Source organism: Nicotiana tabacum, chromosome 7 (genome assembly GCF_000715075.1).
Source record: "Nicotiana tabacum cultivar K326 chromosome 7, ASM71507v2, whole genome shotgun sequence".
In the NCBI taxonomy this organism is placed as follows: Eukaryota; Viridiplantae; Streptophyta; class Magnoliopsida; order Solanales; family Solanaceae; genus Nicotiana; species Nicotiana tabacum.
Genome location: NC_134086.1, coordinates 167441512 through 167459778, shown reverse-complemented (window position 1 = coordinate 167459778; position 18267 = coordinate 167441512). Strand labels below are relative to the sequence as shown.

Sequence of the window (18267 nt, the reverse complement as noted above, 5' to 3'; positions counted from 1 at the left end):
TGTTTTCCATAATGTCGGGTCTATGTGTTGTCTATCGCTTTTGCTTTGCATCTACTTTCTCATTTTCATGATGTTATTTTTCCTAAGATATTGATATTGTCTCTTTTCGTCTTCTTGAACCGAGGGTCTTCCGGAAACAGTCTTTTGTACTCCATCGGGATAGGGGTGACCCTACTAGTAGGATTTTACTGGATCGTTGTTGTTGTTGTTGTCTTTTACTTTAATCAAACTCAAAATTACCTATATGTTGTACATTACTTTAACCAGCTTAAAATGGGGTGTAACAATGAGTAACGACACAAAATATGACTGGAATAACTTGTAATTAATTAACCCCTTAACAACGCATGGGTCCGCCTCCGATGCAGTGGAATTGGTAACTAATCAGTCACACGAGTGAGATAACTAATTAACCCCTTGTGCTTATATTATTATCGTTACTATAATTCTTCAACAAGACCATGACACATATAGCCTTTTATTGGTACAACGGCAATTGATGATGTTTCTTCTTTTCGATCTAGTTAGGCTATGCGCGAAATTTGGCTTTATAATCACTCCAAAGTTGATCAACCGTCTTCCCCAGCAAGTCAATAAAGAACTGATTACTATAGCCAGTTCTCATCTTTTTGTTAAGTTGTGCCACGAACCCATTTCTCAAGCTGTTGCAATAATCAAGAAATCGAGCAGTCACATCGTAGCCCTGGTCCCATCGGTCGCCCTGGCCTGGTTTCACCCAGTGGCTAGGTGCGAAACCGGCTTTGAGCCTCACATAATCAGCAATCCCTTCAATTAAACCGCCTGGAGCCCCACCATTCCCATTCCACTGCCAAACGTGGGTGCTCTCGTGGTACAATACTCCAGTAATCTCTCTCCTGACGTCACCGGAGTAACCTTGGATGTAGCTGCAAAGAGGGATTTAAGATTTTGATATTATAAGGCAAAACTTAATATTCTCCTATTTTATACGATTATATAGTTTTTTTAGTTTGTTTAGAAAAGAATATTATATTTCGATATTTAGTAAGTATCTTATTCCAATATTCCGATTTGATATTAATTAATGACACTTTCTTATAAGAATGAAATGATATGTTTGAGGTTACAAGATTCAAAGATATTTTAACTTTAGATGTATGACATTATACACAACTTTATCTAAAATTTCAATATTCAAAAGTCTTTTATCGTGTCTAGTCAAATTATGATACATAAAAATAAAATAGAAGGAAATATGCATATGTTAGTACTATTTAATCTCTCTCTCTATACATATACACATAGAGTAAATTTTATGAATGATTATCGAACTTTTAGCTTCATTACACAAAAGTCATTATTCTTTCTTTTGTTACACAAAAATCATTTAACTTTGCTCCGGTTATCACAAAAATCATTTTGATCGGATTTGACAAAGTTCCCACCGGAAAAGTGACATGGCAGCCTTAATTAGCGTATGTGCTTAATTAAATAGGGTTAATATAGTAAACCCATTATACCCGCCTAAGTTATACCCGACCCACTATACACCATAACATAAACGTGACCTATCCATTCTCCTTAAAATTGATTCTCTCTCTTCGTTACTTCCTCACTTAGGGCTCAATGTCTTGAAACAAAAATATTCCTTAAAAAAGATGGAATCCTCTTCAAGATCGAGGAATAAATTAAGCAACTCTCTGAGCTCTTTGCTCCTATTATCGCCATATGTTGCTTCAAGGGACCACCATGAAACACAACCAACGAAAACAAGGGCGGAACATGAGGTACAAACAAACCCTTTTTATCTTTGTTTATGTGTTATTCAAGGAACTGCCATGAATATTATTTTGTTGTTCTTGTTTATTTATATGTAATTACAACATGCCCATTATCAATTTTTCAGAGTTTTAGGGTTTGTAACACTCAATCTTAGGGTTTAAATCGGCCTTTTTGGGGGGTTATTTGAAGGGTATTTCATGCATGAATATGGGTCTTTCTTGTTCTCTTATCTATGTTGAAATAATTCCCAAAGACCGAAGTTGATTTTTTGTTGATTTTGGTTTCTCATAATGATATTTTTTTTTACTTTTGTTGGTTCTAACTATGATTATTTATTTGATTCATATGTAGAAATTTGAACATTTCTTGAGTGGAATTAATGAAAGGAAATTTTGGGATGATACAAATTAGTCTGATAATGATTTTAATAATGATGACTATCACTTGTCTGAGTCTGATGATGATTTTAATGATAGAATAGTTGAAACACATGTTAGAAAGAAAAGGGGAAGACCTAAGAAAACAGCAAGCAGGTTGTCATCATCCACTAGTATTCTAATACCTGAACTTAATGACAAATATGACTCTGATTTTGCCTCATCAAAAGAACTAAATGATGTCAAGTCTGATAGAGAAAATAAGGAGGAGGATGAGGTGACATATCCAGAGTATGAGGAAGAAAATAATAAGTATAACCCAAGCTTGGAACTTGGAGAGAAATTTAGAAGTCTTGGGCAGTTTAAAGAAGCCTGCAGGAATTGGGGTATTAAGAATAGGTGCCAACTTTATTTTCCTACAAATGACCAGGCGAGGGTGATATGTGCTTGTAAATTAGATGACTGTCCATTTAGGGTGTATGCTGGTGTTGTGAGTAATGTGGATCCAACAGCTCAAATAAAATCTATTGATATGGCACATAGTGGTGGGTATGTGTTTCAGAATTTTCATATGGATGCTCAATGGATTGCTAAGAGGTATTTCAGTACTTTTAGGGCTGATCCTGCATGGAGTTTGAATGGAATCATAAAGAGGCTAACTGATGATTATAGTTATACCATAAGTAAGACTAAGGTTTGGAGGGCCAAACGGTTAGCTTTGAAATGGATATATGGAGAAGAGGGTGCTCAATATGCAAGGCTCTTAGCTGAGCTATTAAAATCTAATCCTGGCTCAACTGTCACTATTTGGAGAGATAGGAAGATTTTTGGGATTCTATGTATGCCTTAATGCACTTAAAGTTGCTTATAAATCAGGTTGTAGGCCACTAATTAGTTTAGACGGCTGCTGGCTGAAAGGAAATTATGGTGGAAACTTGTTGAGTGCTATTGCTATAGACCCGAATGACTACATATTCCCACTAGCTTATACAGTCATAGCTGAAAATGAAAGTAGGGAAACTTGGAGTTGGTTTCTTGCTAATCTTGGCCAAGATTTGGAGATCAATAATAGCCATCACATTGCTTTTATATCAGATAGATAAAAGGTCAGTCTTTGATTAATTATTTTTCCCAATGTTTATATAATTTTATTAATTGTTTGAGTTAACGTGCATAACAAATTGTTATCGTTATTTTTTATAGGGTTTGATAGCAGCAGTTAGAGACTTATTCCCTAATGCTGAGCATAGAAATTGTGTGAGGCATATGTACCAAAATTTCAAGACAAAACACAAAGGAAAAGCATTAAAGGGCATGGTTTGGAATGCTGTTTGGGAAAGCAATAATGTGATATTCAGAAAATGCATGGAGGAGTTAGAAAATGAGGACAAGGCTGCTAGAGAATGGTTCAATCATCCAGAAAGACCCTTCAATACATGGACTAGATCAATGTTCAGGACTCATATAAAATGTGATATGCTATTAAACAATTTGTGTGAGAGTTTTAACAGGTAATAATTGTTAAATATTTTCTTATGAGTTCTGCCTTTTAATTTTTAATGAGATATTTCTTCTAACAAATATAACTTTTTTAGATATATTCTTGATGCCAGAGATAAGCCCATAATCACTATGTTGGAGATGATAAAAAATCAGTTGATGAGGAGATTGTGAAAAAAAAGAGAGTGGATTGATAGATACCAAGGGGCGATATACCCTAAAATTGTCAAAAAAATGAACAAAATCAGAAATGAATGTGCACCTTTTAAACCAAATTTTTCAGGTGGTCCGAAGGTTCTAGTTGAAGGTCCTAGAGGGCCCTTCATAGTTGATTTGGTTGTCAGGACTTGTACATGTAGGAGATGGGATTTGACGGGTTTACCATGTCTGCATGGTGTTGTGAGTATCTTAGGAAATAATGAGAGAGTAGAGAATTTTGTAGTGGCCTATTATCAACCCCACTAACCCCGAGTCGTATTGGCCAGAAGTTATTAATAATGGTATAGTAATTCCACCTAAATTAGTCAAGAAAAAAAAAGGGGAAGACCTGCTAAATCGAGGAGGAAGGAAGCTGGAGTGATGGAACCAAAAAGACAAGCACAAAAAAAAAGCATGGCAGCTAGAAAATTGTCTAAAAAGGGGCAGCACTTCCATAACTTGCTCAATCTGTAAAGAAGTTAGTCATAATGCCAGAGGGCATTCTAAGTTTGTCCAAAAAAAATGCTCAGATGTCAATTCAAAAAGAAACAACCACAATTCCAACTCAAGAAGAAGATGATGATTTTTGGGGATATTCAAATTTGTACCACTCTGAAATGTGGTGTAATTCTGGTACTAACGAAGATGGAGGACTGAACTTTAACTTGACAAATCAGTCTACTATTACTGAGGTTTGTTGGTTCTGTTGTGGCTTCTTTAATTAAATTTTAAGTAAGTTGTAATTAAATTTTGGTCTTTCAGGTGGCTACTATGTGTACTAGTTCTGTTGCTGAACTTGGAGTTGTTGAACTTGGAGTTGCTGTGTGTGTTGAAGTTTCTGGAATTGCTATTTGTGATGAAGTTTCTCAAGTTGTTGTTGTTGGTGTTTCTAAGAGAGGCCGGAGTGTGAAGAAAAAAATTATGACCGACTATGTTACTGCCGTGATTAAAAAGAAGTCTAGGGTCTCTAGGAAGTTATGAAGTATTTTGTGTTTTTGTATTAAATATATATAGTTTGAATGGCACAAAATGTGCATTTTGTAGTTTTCACTATGCGATGCATTCTAACTGTTTATGTTGGCTTATTAAGCAGTATTTTGTTGGGTTGGTCTTGCTTAATAGCCAACATTTTGACATATATTAGAATGCACCATTATGAAATGGTTTCACTTTATTTAGTCCCTTTTTTATTTTGCTGTTTAAGGTATCCCATTTTTGCATTTTAAATAGTCTTACTGAATAAACTGAAAATTTTCTTAAGTTGCACATAAAATGGGTCAAGGCATAGGTAAATCATGGCAGGTGCAGAGTATGGAGAAAAATGAGCTTCATTCGGGCAATTGGGTCAAGTATTTTATGGGTCAAGGTATAATTTAATATTATATTTAACTTTCTTAATCAATATAAAACACTAATAAAGGCTGCGACGTCACTTTTTCAGTGGGAACTTTATCAAATCCGCATGATTTTTGTGATAATCGGAACAAAGTTAAATAATTTTTGTGTGACAAAAAAAAGAATAATGACTTTTGTGTAATGAAGCTAAAAGTTGGATGATCATTCATAAAATTTACTCTATATACACACGCGTATGAGAGTAAATATTTGTTTTTGAATTTAAAACGTGCATTCCCTGCTTAATTATATGTTGAGTTCATGTATTTGTGTACCTGGCACTAACATGAATCTCATTGTTGCTAGCGTAAGCTACTCCGTCCATGTCGTCAACGAACATGCTTACCTTTTGCACATTTTTGCGGTCAGCTGGAGAATTCTGTTGGAAGGTATTCCATATGAACGAAGTAGCAGCTGCCAGTGTTTGCTGGCTATATTGAGCACCGATATCTCGATTGAAACGGGCACCGCCCGCGGTGTTTGCGGCCGTGTTGGTCACAGAGTAATCAACTGCATGGATTTTTTGGGTGAATATTGCTAGGACAAATAGAGAAGAAAAGAAGAAAATCTTGTGATGAGCCATGGCTAATTTGCTAAGCGAGTGATATAGTATGTAAGAAGACGATCATTTATATAGTATTTCGATATACTTATTAAATAGTGAAGCTTGACTAAGTCAGTTGACTGTGAAGTAATTAAAAGCCGCCGAGTTAGAGAATTTAATGCTTTTGTTGTGAAAAAAGAGAGAGTTTAAGTCGTGTACGTAATTAGTATAAAGAATTTTTAGACCAATCAATTAGATCAGCTTTATCATTATAGTATCTTATTTTTAAGATACCGAATGTCACAGTTTAAGAAGATTAATTATCTGTATATATGATCATTTAAGTGAGCTGATAATATAAAAATTAATTACACTAATCTTATACTACCTTAAACTCAAGAAAAAAAATGTTCTTCTACGAAAATGCATTATAGCTAATACTACTACTAATTATAGCTTCTTATTTCATTTCAACTCGAATTCAACCCGCATTATTTACTATTGGGAATCAAGTCCAGAACGCGTCCAAATACAGATTAGGAGTTGCTATAAAAAAATATTTAAACAAAAAGAAATTAGGCCATGAGGAACATTCCTCTGACCAGAAAAAATAAGAAGGGGGGGGGGGGGGGGAAGACGGCAGACGGGGAGTAACGGTCAATCGTGGGCTTATTATTTTTTTTTCCTCATCAATCGTGGGCTTAATAAAAAAGAATAATCTGGTTTTTCCAAAGCCATAATTTACTTCCGGAACAAAACAAGACCCGTAGAAATCCTTTGAGAAGAGGTTGTAACAAAGTAATTAATTAAATCGAACAGTAATATGAGATATTGATTAATTACTTTAATACTTAATTATGTGGTGCTTATAGTAGCAAAAGTTACTACAAAATGCGCTTTATAGCCCGTTTGGCCAAACTGCAAAAATCAGCTTATTTTGAGAAGTATATTTTTCAAAAGTGTTTTTTTAAAGTATTTTTGGTGAGAAGCAGTTTATGTTTGGTTAATTAGTTTGAAAAGCACTTCTAGCAGCAATTAGTGTTTGACCAAACTTTAAAAAAGTACTTTTAAGTGTATTTTTCTCAAAAGTGTTTTTGGAGAGAAGCTACTTTTTTCTACTTCTCCAAAATTGTTTCTGCTTCTCCTCAAAAGCTAATTTTTTCCTTCCAAAAGCTTGGTCAAACACTTCAATTTTTGGTCAAAAGTGTTTTTGGCCAAAAAAAAAAAAACACTTTTGACAACAAAAAAAAGCTTAGCCGAACAAATGTGTAATTCTTCTTCTTGTCTTTTTTGGATGAAGCAAAGTGTTTCTCGACTACATTAAAACCCAAAGTTTGCTTCACTTGTAAATATATAATTTCAAAATTATATTAGAGTAGAGGCTCAACTTAATCCAAATGGTTTGGGGTTTTTTCTTTTATGAGTCACGAGCCGGTGTTAACGAAAGATTGGAAGTTTGGAGACAGACTCTTGAGTCTAAGGGTTTCAAGCTAAGCAGAACGAAGACGGAATACCTCGAGTGTAAGTTCAGCGCTGAGCCGGGGGAAGTAGACGTGGATGTGAGGCTTGAGTCACAGGTCATCCCAAGTAGAGGCAGCTTCAAGTACCTTGGTTCGGTTATCCACGAGGGAAGGGAGATCGACAAGGATGTCACACACCGTATTGGTGTAGGATGGATGAAGTGGAGGTTGACATCTGGAGTCTTGTGTGACAAGAGAGTGCCAACGATACTAAAAGGTAAGTTCTATAAAGCGGTGGTTAGACCGGCCATGATGTATGGGGTTGAGTGTTCGCCTGTTAAGAACTCACATATCCAAAAGATGAAAGTAGCAGAAATGAGGATGTTGAGGTGGATGTGCGGGCACACTATGATAGATAAGATTAGGAATGATGACTTTCGGGGAGAAGGTGCATGTCGCTCCTATTGATGACAAGATGAGGGAAGTGAGACACGGATGGTTCGGGCATGTACAGAGAAGAAGCTCAGATGCTCCAGTAAGGAGGTGTGAGCAGTTGGTCATGGAAGGCACGAGAAGAGCTAGAGGGCGACCTAAGAAGTATTGGGGAGAGGTGTGTCACACCTCCTTTTTCCGATCCCGCGAAGGGCGTAGGAGTTTTTTTCCAATTAAAGGACAATCGAAACGGGATTTATTTATTTATTTCAGAGTCGCCACTTGGGAGATTTAGGGTGTCCCAAGTCACCAATTTTAATCTCGGCTCGAGGAAAAGAATGACTCCATATTACAGTCTGCGTACCAGAAATCCGGATAAGGAATTCTGTTAATCCGGGAGAAGGTGTTAGGCATTCCCGAGTTCCGTGGTTTTAGCACGGTCGCTCAATTGTCATATTTGGCTTATTTATCTGATTTTAATACAATTATGACCCGATGTGCCAATTTTAACTTTTTACCACTTTATTATTATTATTATTATTATTATTATTATTATTATTATTATTATTATTATTATTTATTATTATTTTTTTTAAAAAAAAATTGTGAACATCGTTTAAAACATGTCTTTGGATTACGTCACATGAAATGCACCTGCAATCCGGAACACATTTTTATTCAATGTTTTAGGATTTAGATTTGGGTCGCATGAAATGCGCATCCGAGTTTAAGAAGGTAAAATTAATTAAATCGCGCCTAAAGAGTCTAGCGCGTCATTATCTTTGGGGAAGGAAGTGAAATTCACTAAACAATCCATCCCAAATTCTAAGTAATTTTTTTTAAAATAATTAAATAAATAAATGAGATTGGAGAATCCTGTATTTTTTGTATTATTTACATCTATTTATTTTTAGCGAAATCCTTCCTTATTTTAAGAATATCCTTTAATGACTACCTTTTTATTATTACTAAGTTTGTCTATAAATATAAAATCAATATCTACATTCTTGAAAATAACATATTAAATAGAAGAGAAAAACAAATATTAACAGAAAGTAATAAAAATTATAATCATAAATACAACATGGAATTATCGAAAAATAAAATAAAATAAAATAAAAAACTAATTATCCCATAGTTGGATTAAAATTCAAATTGTTAGTAAGACTTAAGCTTATTGAAACTAATTATTTACAAATACTGAAAATTGAAAGAAAGAAAAAAAACTTGATTACTAAACCATATTTCTAAAAAATTTAAACAATTTAACCTTAACTAACTTTGTTTTAATTCACATCATGTCCTAATACTTGTTCGCAAACTAATTCATGTTTTAACTGAAATTGACTACATGATTCCGATTAACTTATCGTTGACGAAAAACCTTATGAATAAGGAACTTAGTTAATTTTTGCCAAACTGATTCAATAACGCCATTTTTTACGTTATTTCTTCTATTTTTTGTTATTAAACAGTTTTAATTAATAATCAGGCTTAAATATATTTCCTAATAATCTGGTTAAGGCGTTATTTAATATGTCGCTATAATATGCCTAGTTATGCCAAATGACAGTGATTTACAGAATAATAATACATGAATAACCTAAATACAATACAAAAAATTAAATTAAACTAAATTAAAAATTTAACACTCCATTCTTCATTTCAGCTTACAAAATGCCAAAATTACAGTTGTGTACCTGATATTGTCAATATAAGAAGAAGAAAGTCAGCAACGTAATACGTAACACAGCAACAGCAACAATAACCAGCAATAACCAGTCAACGAAAATCCCAGTGACAGCTTTGAAAAATTCAAAATAAAATCCAGGAATGCCGAAAATAACGGACAGAAACCAAGGGAAATTTTCAGATTTTTGAAAGGCTAGTTAATCTTCAACCCTTAATTTCTACACTTGTATACCAGAATATTTATCAGGTGTGTACTACTTTCTTTTCTAATTTTCAACTTTTTTTTTTATTTTTCTTTGTAGGTTTTTTTTTTCTTGAGAGTTTCAATGTTTTTTCGGAATAAATGTTCAGCTCCTTTTTTCTCTAATCTCTCTTTTTTTTCTGTCTCTCGTTTTTTCGTATCTGTCTGTGTATTTTTTCTTGTCTCCCCCTTTTTGTTTTTGATTTCAAGACTTCTTATAACCCATCCCATAAATCTTTTAATCAATTAAAATCAACCTATTTTCTCTACCAAACCCATTATCTTCCCACTCATCCCCATTACATTAAATAAACATATCACACCACCCCATTATATTTTGTCCCCCATGCCTAACATAAAATAATGCAAGATTCCCCCACTAAATTTTGTCTTGTCCCCCCTTTATATTAAATAATCATATCACAACCCACCCCATTTCATTTTGTCCCCCATGCTTCAAATAAACAATTACAAAATGTACAATTCCTAAACTACCCCTCACGACCTTACTGAAATTACCAAACTACCCCTGAACGTACTACAAATTACCAAACTACCCATCAGCTATAACACATCATTTAATCAAACATAACCAAAATATAGACAATATGATTAATTTCTAACAATGTTCAAACAACAATTTTCATGAACATGATTTCTTCAACATTTCAACAACAAATCACATGAACACAAATTGAACAACAAAGAACAACTAAAATTTGATTGAACAATATTTTAGCAACAAACAATCCTATTTTCGGATTCAACAACAACAACAAACAAGTATATTTAGATTTCTAAATTCAATAATATTGAACTTAAAATCAACTACTCTAACAACATTACAACAAACAATTCCTATCTTAAACTTAAACAAGATTATGAGACAAATTCAAGAGATAATCATAAATGATAAACAAAAAATCAAACTATACACATTTCGGATTCAAGATCAAACAAACATAATATGAACATGAATTAAATCTAAAAATCAAAACGATGGATTCAAATGATTAAAACCAACATACTTCCCTTATTACAACTAAATTCTTTTAGGCAAATGACAAAACAAAACCTAAGAAGAAACAATTATGAACTTAAGCTTGAACTTAACAATATTAACAATTTCCGGAAAATACATAAAATACATGAAACAAATTGAAGAAACAATTAATTAAATTTTAATTTGTATCTAACTAATATTAAACTAACAAATATTCATTTAAACAATAATACAAACATGAAATAAACATGAAAACAACTAATTAAACTTCTATTTTGAAATCTGAAAATTAATTTTAACAAAGCACATGAACATGAACAAACTAGAAAAAATGATTTCAACGATAAACAACGAACAAAACAAGAATCAAATATTTAACGATTTTAACTTTTAGAAATATAAAAACGAAATATGGACAAAATAAAACTCAAAAACAACTAACCGGAGATGAATCAACGAAGAACTTTGATTGTAAACAAATCTGTCCGAGCCTCGACCAAAGCTCGAACAAATGACGACGAAGACGAAGAGAAGATGAAGCAACCCGTAGCTACTGCCGCGACGAGTAGCAGCAGCAGTCCGTCCAACACATGCTGCGACGAGCAGCAGCAGCACGACGTCGAGACAGCAGCGGCGGTGGCGACAGGCAGCAGCAGCGGCGGCAACAGGCAGCAGCACAGCGCGGATAGCCATGGACGACGACATGGTCGACGTCGAAGCTCGTCCATGGCTGTGTCCGTTTGGTTGTTTGGTTGAGACAGAAGCAGCAGCGACGAGGCTTCGAACAACAGAAGGAACAAACAACGGGCTGGTCTACACACAAGCAGAAGCAACTGGTGGCGACGACAGACTGTTTTGCCGGAGAAGATGAAGCTCGACCAAACGACGACGAACTAGAGCAACAATGGTGGACGAAGAAGATGAAGTGCTTGGGCAGCAGCTTTTTGGACGATGAGGGTGTGTCGAAGAAGAAGGTAAAGGGCAGCCATGGATGCTTGGTTGGAGCTTTGGAGGAAGAAGAAGAAGATAGGAGAGCGGGGGGCAGATGGTTTAGATTTTAGGGTTTTCTTCTTTTAGTTTTTGTTTTGTTTTGTAAAATGTAAGACAAAGGGGTTTGGGTCTTTTGGGTTATGGACTGGGTCGACTCAGTTCGAAATGGACTGGGTCGTAGGGAAGATTGGGCCATTTTTTGGGCCTGGGGCTTGAAATTGAAGAAGAGGCCCAATTCCGACTTTCTTTATATTTTTGCTCTCTTTTCTTCTTTTATTTTTCTAAAACTAAATTTTAAAAATACTTAAACTATTATTAAGAATTAAATTAAGTTATAAAAGTGCAAATTAACTCCCAATAACAATTAACGCACAATTAAGTAATAATTAAGCAAAAAATTGTATATTTGGACATTAAATGCTAAAAATGCAAAAGATGCCTATTTTTGTAATTTTCATTTTTTGTAAACAAATTTAATTAGTAACAATTATAGAATTAAATCTTACATGCAAATGCGACATATTTTGTATTTTTTTATTAATTTAACAAATAAACAAATACAGACAAATACAAATAATTATCAAAAATATCACAAAATCTCCCAAAATTTCACACCAAGGCAAATCATTTTATTTTGAATTTTTGGGAGTAATTCTCATATAGGGCAAAAATCACGTGCTTACAGCTGCCCCTCTTTGCCCGAAGACACGAAGGGTTTTCGTGCAAAGATAAAGCGAGCGATTTTTGCCCATCCGAGTACTCTGTTGAAGCATTTTTTGAAAAAGATTTGACCGAACCTTTGCTTCAAAGGTTTCCTACATATCCTGGGCTAAATAGGAATCAGGTCAATGTAGTTCGGGAAATTTTGGTAGCTGGGACTACCGTGGGACTGCATTGTTACTGTTGTTGCATGCTATTACCACTGCTTACCGATCTCCTTGTTACACCATGCTTAAAAGAAAACAAGAAGCTAGGCTAGAGTACAATTTGTTTTTTGTTGCCTTGCTTCCTTGTCTGCTTGCATTTCTTCCGGTGCTTTTCTTCTTTTGACACATGTACTTGAGTTTGTATTGTGACCTCTTGTTGCAACTTTCTGTTTCCCAGTGTCGGGGAATTTTATTGTCTCCTACTGGGGATTCCTATTGTAACCCTCTATTTTATTGTCCTCTGACTTGATCTTGAAATGTATGCCTCTTGTTCTATGGGCGGGCTCCCAACTTCAACACTTGAAATTAAAGACTGAATGTATGCCTCTGTTATCTGGGCGGGCTCCCAACTTCAACTCTTGAAATGTAAAGACTGAAATGTATGCCTCTGTTATCTGGGCGGGCTCCCAACTTCAATGCTTGAAATGTAAAGACTGAAATGTATGCCTCTGTTATCTGGGCGGGCTCCCAACTTCAATGCTTGAAATGTAAAGACTGAAATGTATGCCTCTGTTATCTGGGCGGGCTCCCAACTTCAATGCTTGAAATGTAAAGACTGAAATGTATGCCTCTGTTCTATGGGCGGGCTCCCAACTTCAACAATTGAAATGAAAAGACTGAAATGTATGCCTCTGTTATCTGGGCGGGCTCCCAACTTCAACACTTGAAATGAAAAGACTGAAATGTATGCCTCTGTTCTATGGGCGGGCTCCCAACTTCGATACTTGAAATGTAAAGACTGAAATGTATTCCTCTGTTATCTGGGCGGGCTCCCAACTTCAATGCTTGAAATGAAAAGACTGAAATGTATGCCTCTGTTATCTGGGCGGGCTCCCAACTTCAATGCTTGAAATGAAAAGACTGAAATGTATTCCTCTGTTATCTGGGCGGGCTCCCAACTTCAACTCTTGAAATGTAAAGACTGAATGTATGCCTCTGTTATCTGGGCGGGCTCCCCACATCAACAACAACTTTTAAAAATAAGCGCCATTCCTCTCTTCAGGCGGGCTCCTGATTTCAAATACACAACTTTTAAAATAAACGCCTTTCCTCTCTTCAGGCGGACTCCTGACTTCAACAACAACTTTGAAAATAAATCGTCATTCCTCTCTTCAGGCGGGCTCCTGACTTCAACAACAACTTCTAAAATAAAATGCCTTTCCTCTCTTCAGGCGGGCTCCTGATTTCATCAACAACTTTGAAAATAATCGCCATTCCTCTCTTCAGGCGGGCTCCTGACTTCAACCAATAAATCGCCATTCTATTCTTCAGGGGGGCTCCTGACTTCAACAACTTTTAAAAAAATGTCATTCCTTTCTTTGGATGGCGAGATTTCAACAACCCCTTTTTTTAAAAAAAACGCCTTTCCTTTCTTCAGGCGGGCTCCTGATTTCAACCAATAAATCGTCATTCTGTTCTTCAGGGGGCTCCTGACTTCAACAACTTTGAAAAATAAAATCCTATTCGAGGGCGGATGAACCCGAAATATCCTATTCGAGGGCGGATGAACCCGAAATATCCTATTCGAGGGCGGATGAACCCGAAATATCCTATTCGAGGGCGGATGAACCCAAAATATCCTATTCGAGGGCGGATGAACCCAAAATATCCTATTCGAGGGCGGATGAACCCAAAATATCCTATTCGAGGGCGGATGAACCCAAAATATCCTATTCGAGGGCGGATGAACCCAAAATATCCTTAAGACTTGAAAATGTCTTACCTCGAATACTTGCTGGGGATAACACTGTTGGGGAATTATTTACTTACCTGTTGGGGGGTAAAATGTTATCAGCTGGGGATAACGCTGTCGAGGATAACACTGTTGGGGGATTCTGATTCTTTCAGAACTAGTGCTTCACTGAGCTCAAGTTTCATCCCTTTGCTGGGGAACAACTTCCTCCATAGAAACTTATTATGTTGGGGGCAACACTGGTTCTAAGACCACTTCCCTTGAGACTGGCGTTATCTTTATTCTTCCCCGCATGGGTACTCGACTTCCAGAAAATTTTCTAAGCGGAAGGAAAATTTTCTGCCCCAGTTTGATAATATCCCTTGCGGCATGCATTTCTGGCATCAATGCCATTTCCTTTACCCATTTCAAATCAAACAAAATTTGTTAGTTTAAAATATGGTGGTTGGTTGTGATACCCCTACTAGGATGACTTTTCCCTTTCTCCCTCCTTGCTCTACGCTCCACAACTTGTTGGGGATGATATTATTTGCTGGGGATAATCCCTTTCTGCTAGGGATATCCCTCTTCTTTTGTGGCCTAGCTCGGAAACTGGCATTTCCCCGACCTTTTAGTCTCATATGAATTTCCCACACCATGCTCATTTCTCTCCTTGCTTTGTCCACGGGCCTCGGCCTTGAGGTTTATAACCTTTAATTTCGGCAAGGATATCCCTCTTGACACTCGTCAATCCTTTTGTCGATTCCCTTTTGCTGGGGATATCTTTTTGACACTGGCCTCGCGTTTGTTCCCTGCTGACCATACCACTTGGATGTGCTAGTCAGATCTTATCTTGAAAAGCTGATGGCATATTTGAAGTCATTTCATACTTGTTCTGGCCCGACAGACTCTATTGGGGAATTTTTCTATGAAAGGAGAAAGATAAAAGAAACAAAATAAAAGACAAAGGAAACGATGACTCTTTTACAAAAGAAACTGTAAATAAAAATCTATCAAATGCAGATACCGACTCTAATGGTCATGACATGCGTATGTGGCCTATCCTCTACTGTCAATCATCTTTCAAGATCTTCAATTGGCGATTCCCCATCTGATTCTCAATCTTATTCGACTTGTAGTGCCCGAAGGGTTTTCACTATCAAGTCTCTCTCATTTTTGGGTTCTTCTCTCAGCTTTCATCGCCTTATTGTGCCTGTGAAGGTTTTCACCAATAAGACTCTCTCGTTTTATGTCTCTCTCCAGCTGGGGATTTGGAGTGTTGCCGATATGACTCTTTCTGTTGGAGATTAGAGTCCTTTCTGCTGTGGAATAGAATGTTATATGCGCCGGTAAGACTCTTCATTTGTCTGACTTGGCATCTTTTGAAGACTGATCAGAAGGTCTTTCTTTGGACCGTAATATGGGTTTTGGATATAGGCTAGAAAGAAAGGGTATAAAAGGCTCAAAAAATACATTAATTTGGGTTATTAGTTACAACCTTCGGAATTAGATTTATTTACAACAAACGCAACCTTTGCCCCAGTTTCTCTCTTGGGGATATTTTAATTGATTTTTTTTCTTTTTCAAAACTATGACCGAGCCGTGAAGCGCCTACGTATCCTCTTTGAGGAATCAGGTCAAACGTAGTTCCCAATTCCTCTGTTTCATTTGACTTTCTTTTTTTTTTCTTTGTTATCAGTTTTCTTTTCTCTTTTTCTTTTCTCATTTCTCCTTTCTTTTTGTCGTTTTTTTTTCTTTCTCTCTTTTTTTTCTTTTATTCTTCTTTTTCCGTTTTGTTGTTTTCTTTTCTTTCTTTTCTCTTACCTGCCATGCTTGCGTATTCTATTCGTTGCTACTAATTCCGAACGAGGGGTATGAAAGAAAATAAATAAGGCTCAAAAGGGGTAACAGAGATAAAGTGTTTGGGTAGCAGAACAAAATGCTTTCGTCATTCCAGTCTTCAAAACATGCCAAGTGCAAACAACACAATTTAAACTTGTAGTCTCTTCTGATGGTGCTGGACTTGACAATTATGTTAAACGTTTTATTTTTCCTTTGTCATTTCTAAAGCACCATTGGGCGACACTCTCATTATCATGACCGACCCTCATGCCAATTTGACGAATCTTGCTTTTAACGGTTTTCTTTGTGTTTTACTTGCCCCAGTTCCATATGACTCGAGCTCTGAATAATCTCAACCGTCCTTATTTCCTTTAAATGGTCTGATCGCCTTTCCAGGGTTTTATGATTAACTTTTAAGATTAGGCCCAAACTGTGTGCGCATGTCATGTCACTAGAATCGGCATTGAATAAAATGATAAAAGGACTAAACAAAAGAAAACTGGAAATAAAAGGGACCGGATTTTGCATTTGACACAAGACAATATTCGGATTACAACCCTAAGAATAATCCGGACAACAGAAATGGCAACAAAATAAGCCACCAACAGCTTCTTTCTTGCTAACCAAGGAACGGAGCGGCCTCCCATTTCATCAAAAACTGGCATCTTAGCCACTGAGCTTTGCATCAATACTGCCAAGACCATTACCAACTTCAATATCATCAACCTCCGTCAACAAGTTCCCAATAGGATTCTGCGCGATGTTCTGGGTGTCATTATCCGGCTTACCACAAACCAACCACCTTAACATTCTTTGCGAAACAAACAGGTTAGAATGGACTCAGTCGGTCCTCATTATTAACAACATCTTTTTTTCGATTTTCTTTTTTTTTCTTTCTTTTTTCCGATTTTTTCTTATCTCTTTTTTCATTTTTCTGTCTTTTTTTCATTTTTCTTTTTTTTTTCATTTTTTTTGTTGTGGTCGAATCTTATGGAGATTGCCTACGTATCATGACCCCGCATGAATCAGACCTTGCGTAGTTCGGACCAAATGAAAGGTAACAACAATGAGACACATTTTTTTTATCAATTTTCATAATAAAATAAACTGGGTTTCAAAGGTTGAAAGATGACCAACAAACTCAAAAATCAAACAACCCATATATTCTAGCCAAAAGATTTATAACCTCAAAACAAAAAGGCCAGCTTCCTTTCCCCGTTTGACAAATGCAACCAAACGGCTATTTTTGCAAATGTGCCCCCTTCCAAATCTCACATGAATTTTGAGGCCGGGGAGGATTATTTTGACATTTTACAAACTTGTCTGTTCTTTTACGAAAATAACCTTTTGACGATTGAAAGATACTCTAAGGCTATTTCGGCAAGAACGGTTTTAAGACGCGGCCGAAGCTGGCTCGACTTTATTTTGACCAAAAATTCAAATGGTATTCACCTAACCGCTGACTCTTTGTTGTTTTTTTTTCTTTTCAAATTACAATAAAAACCGGGTGTTGTAAACACAGCCCTTCAGCACCTCGGGGACGAAGATTTTTAAGGTTGTGTGGGTCAACTAGACCAAAATCCTAAACATGACCCAAAAGGTGGCTGTTTATGCAAAGTCAGCCTTCCGGCGTCCCTTTCGGGAACATTCGGCTATGTCTTGATAAAACAGCGTCACCCGACTTCTTTATGACAAAATTAAAATTTGACATGTTTTTTTATTGGCTATTTTTAGCAAAAGGGGAGGTTGGACACCACTAAATTTATTTATGACAAAATAAAAAATTTTGACACGTTTTTTATTTATTTTTTGGTTTTTGACTATTTTAGCAAAAAAGGGGGTTGGACCCGATGAGGGTTGCCTACGTATCTCACATCCGGTGAGAATCAAACCCGCGTAGTTCGGGCCTCGCGAATAAGTAAATGAACTAATATTTTTTTTTAATTGGAACTGTGAAAGAACTGCTTCAAAAGAAGAAAGGAAGTATATATATATATATATATATATATATATATATATATATATATATTATTTTTTTGATTGATTTCTTTTTGAAAGAAAGAATGTAAAAATTCCTTTTCTTTTGATTTGAACTTTGAGAATTTCAAAAGTAAAAGGAATTTTTTTTTATTTTTTTTTTGAATTTCCGTTTTTTTTTCTTATTCTAAAGAAAAAAAAATATATTTTTTGGGATTTTACTTTTGATAAAAGAAATGCTTCTAAAAAATATTTTT

The 18267-nt window shown here is 35.8% G+C and overlaps 2 protein-coding genes across 8 annotated transcripts; one reads left to right on the top strand and one right to left on the bottom strand.

Annotated features, from left to right (window-relative positions):
- Positions 1 to 306: 306 nt before the first annotated feature.
- Positions 307 to 5812, bottom strand: LOC107820113 (uncharacterized; the record flags this gene model as incomplete). The annotated part of the gene is given in 2 exon segments (NM_001326059.1): positions 307 to 905; positions 5507 to 5812. Coding segments are annotated over 2 exon segments (682 nt in total), but the record flags the coding sequence as incomplete, so codon positions are not given.
- Positions 1502 to 5011, top strand: LOC142161607 (uncharacterized). 7 transcript variants are annotated; one of them, XR_012693686.1, is made up of 4 exons: positions 1502 to 1766; positions 3342 to 3649; positions 3734 to 4528; positions 4599 to 5011. XR_012693686.1 is itself a non-coding variant. In XM_075218037.1 (3 exons), exons 1-3 carry the CDS (start codon positions 1638 to 1640, stop codon positions 4744 to 4746), a joined length of 585 nt encoding a protein of 194 aa, XP_075074138.1. In that variant the 5' UTR covers positions 1502 to 1637; the 3' UTR covers positions 4747 to 4883. The 7 variants fall into 7 exon arrangements, 5 of the variants coding, with proteins under 5 accessions (XP_075074138.1, XP_075074140.1, XP_075074141.1 ...); XM_075218037.1 differs by lacking the exon at positions 3734 to 4528 and having other exon boundaries at positions 4599 to 4883; XM_075218039.1 differs by having other exon boundaries at positions 1554 to 3244; positions 3342 to 4528.
- Positions 5813 to 18267: the final 12455 nt, after the last annotated feature.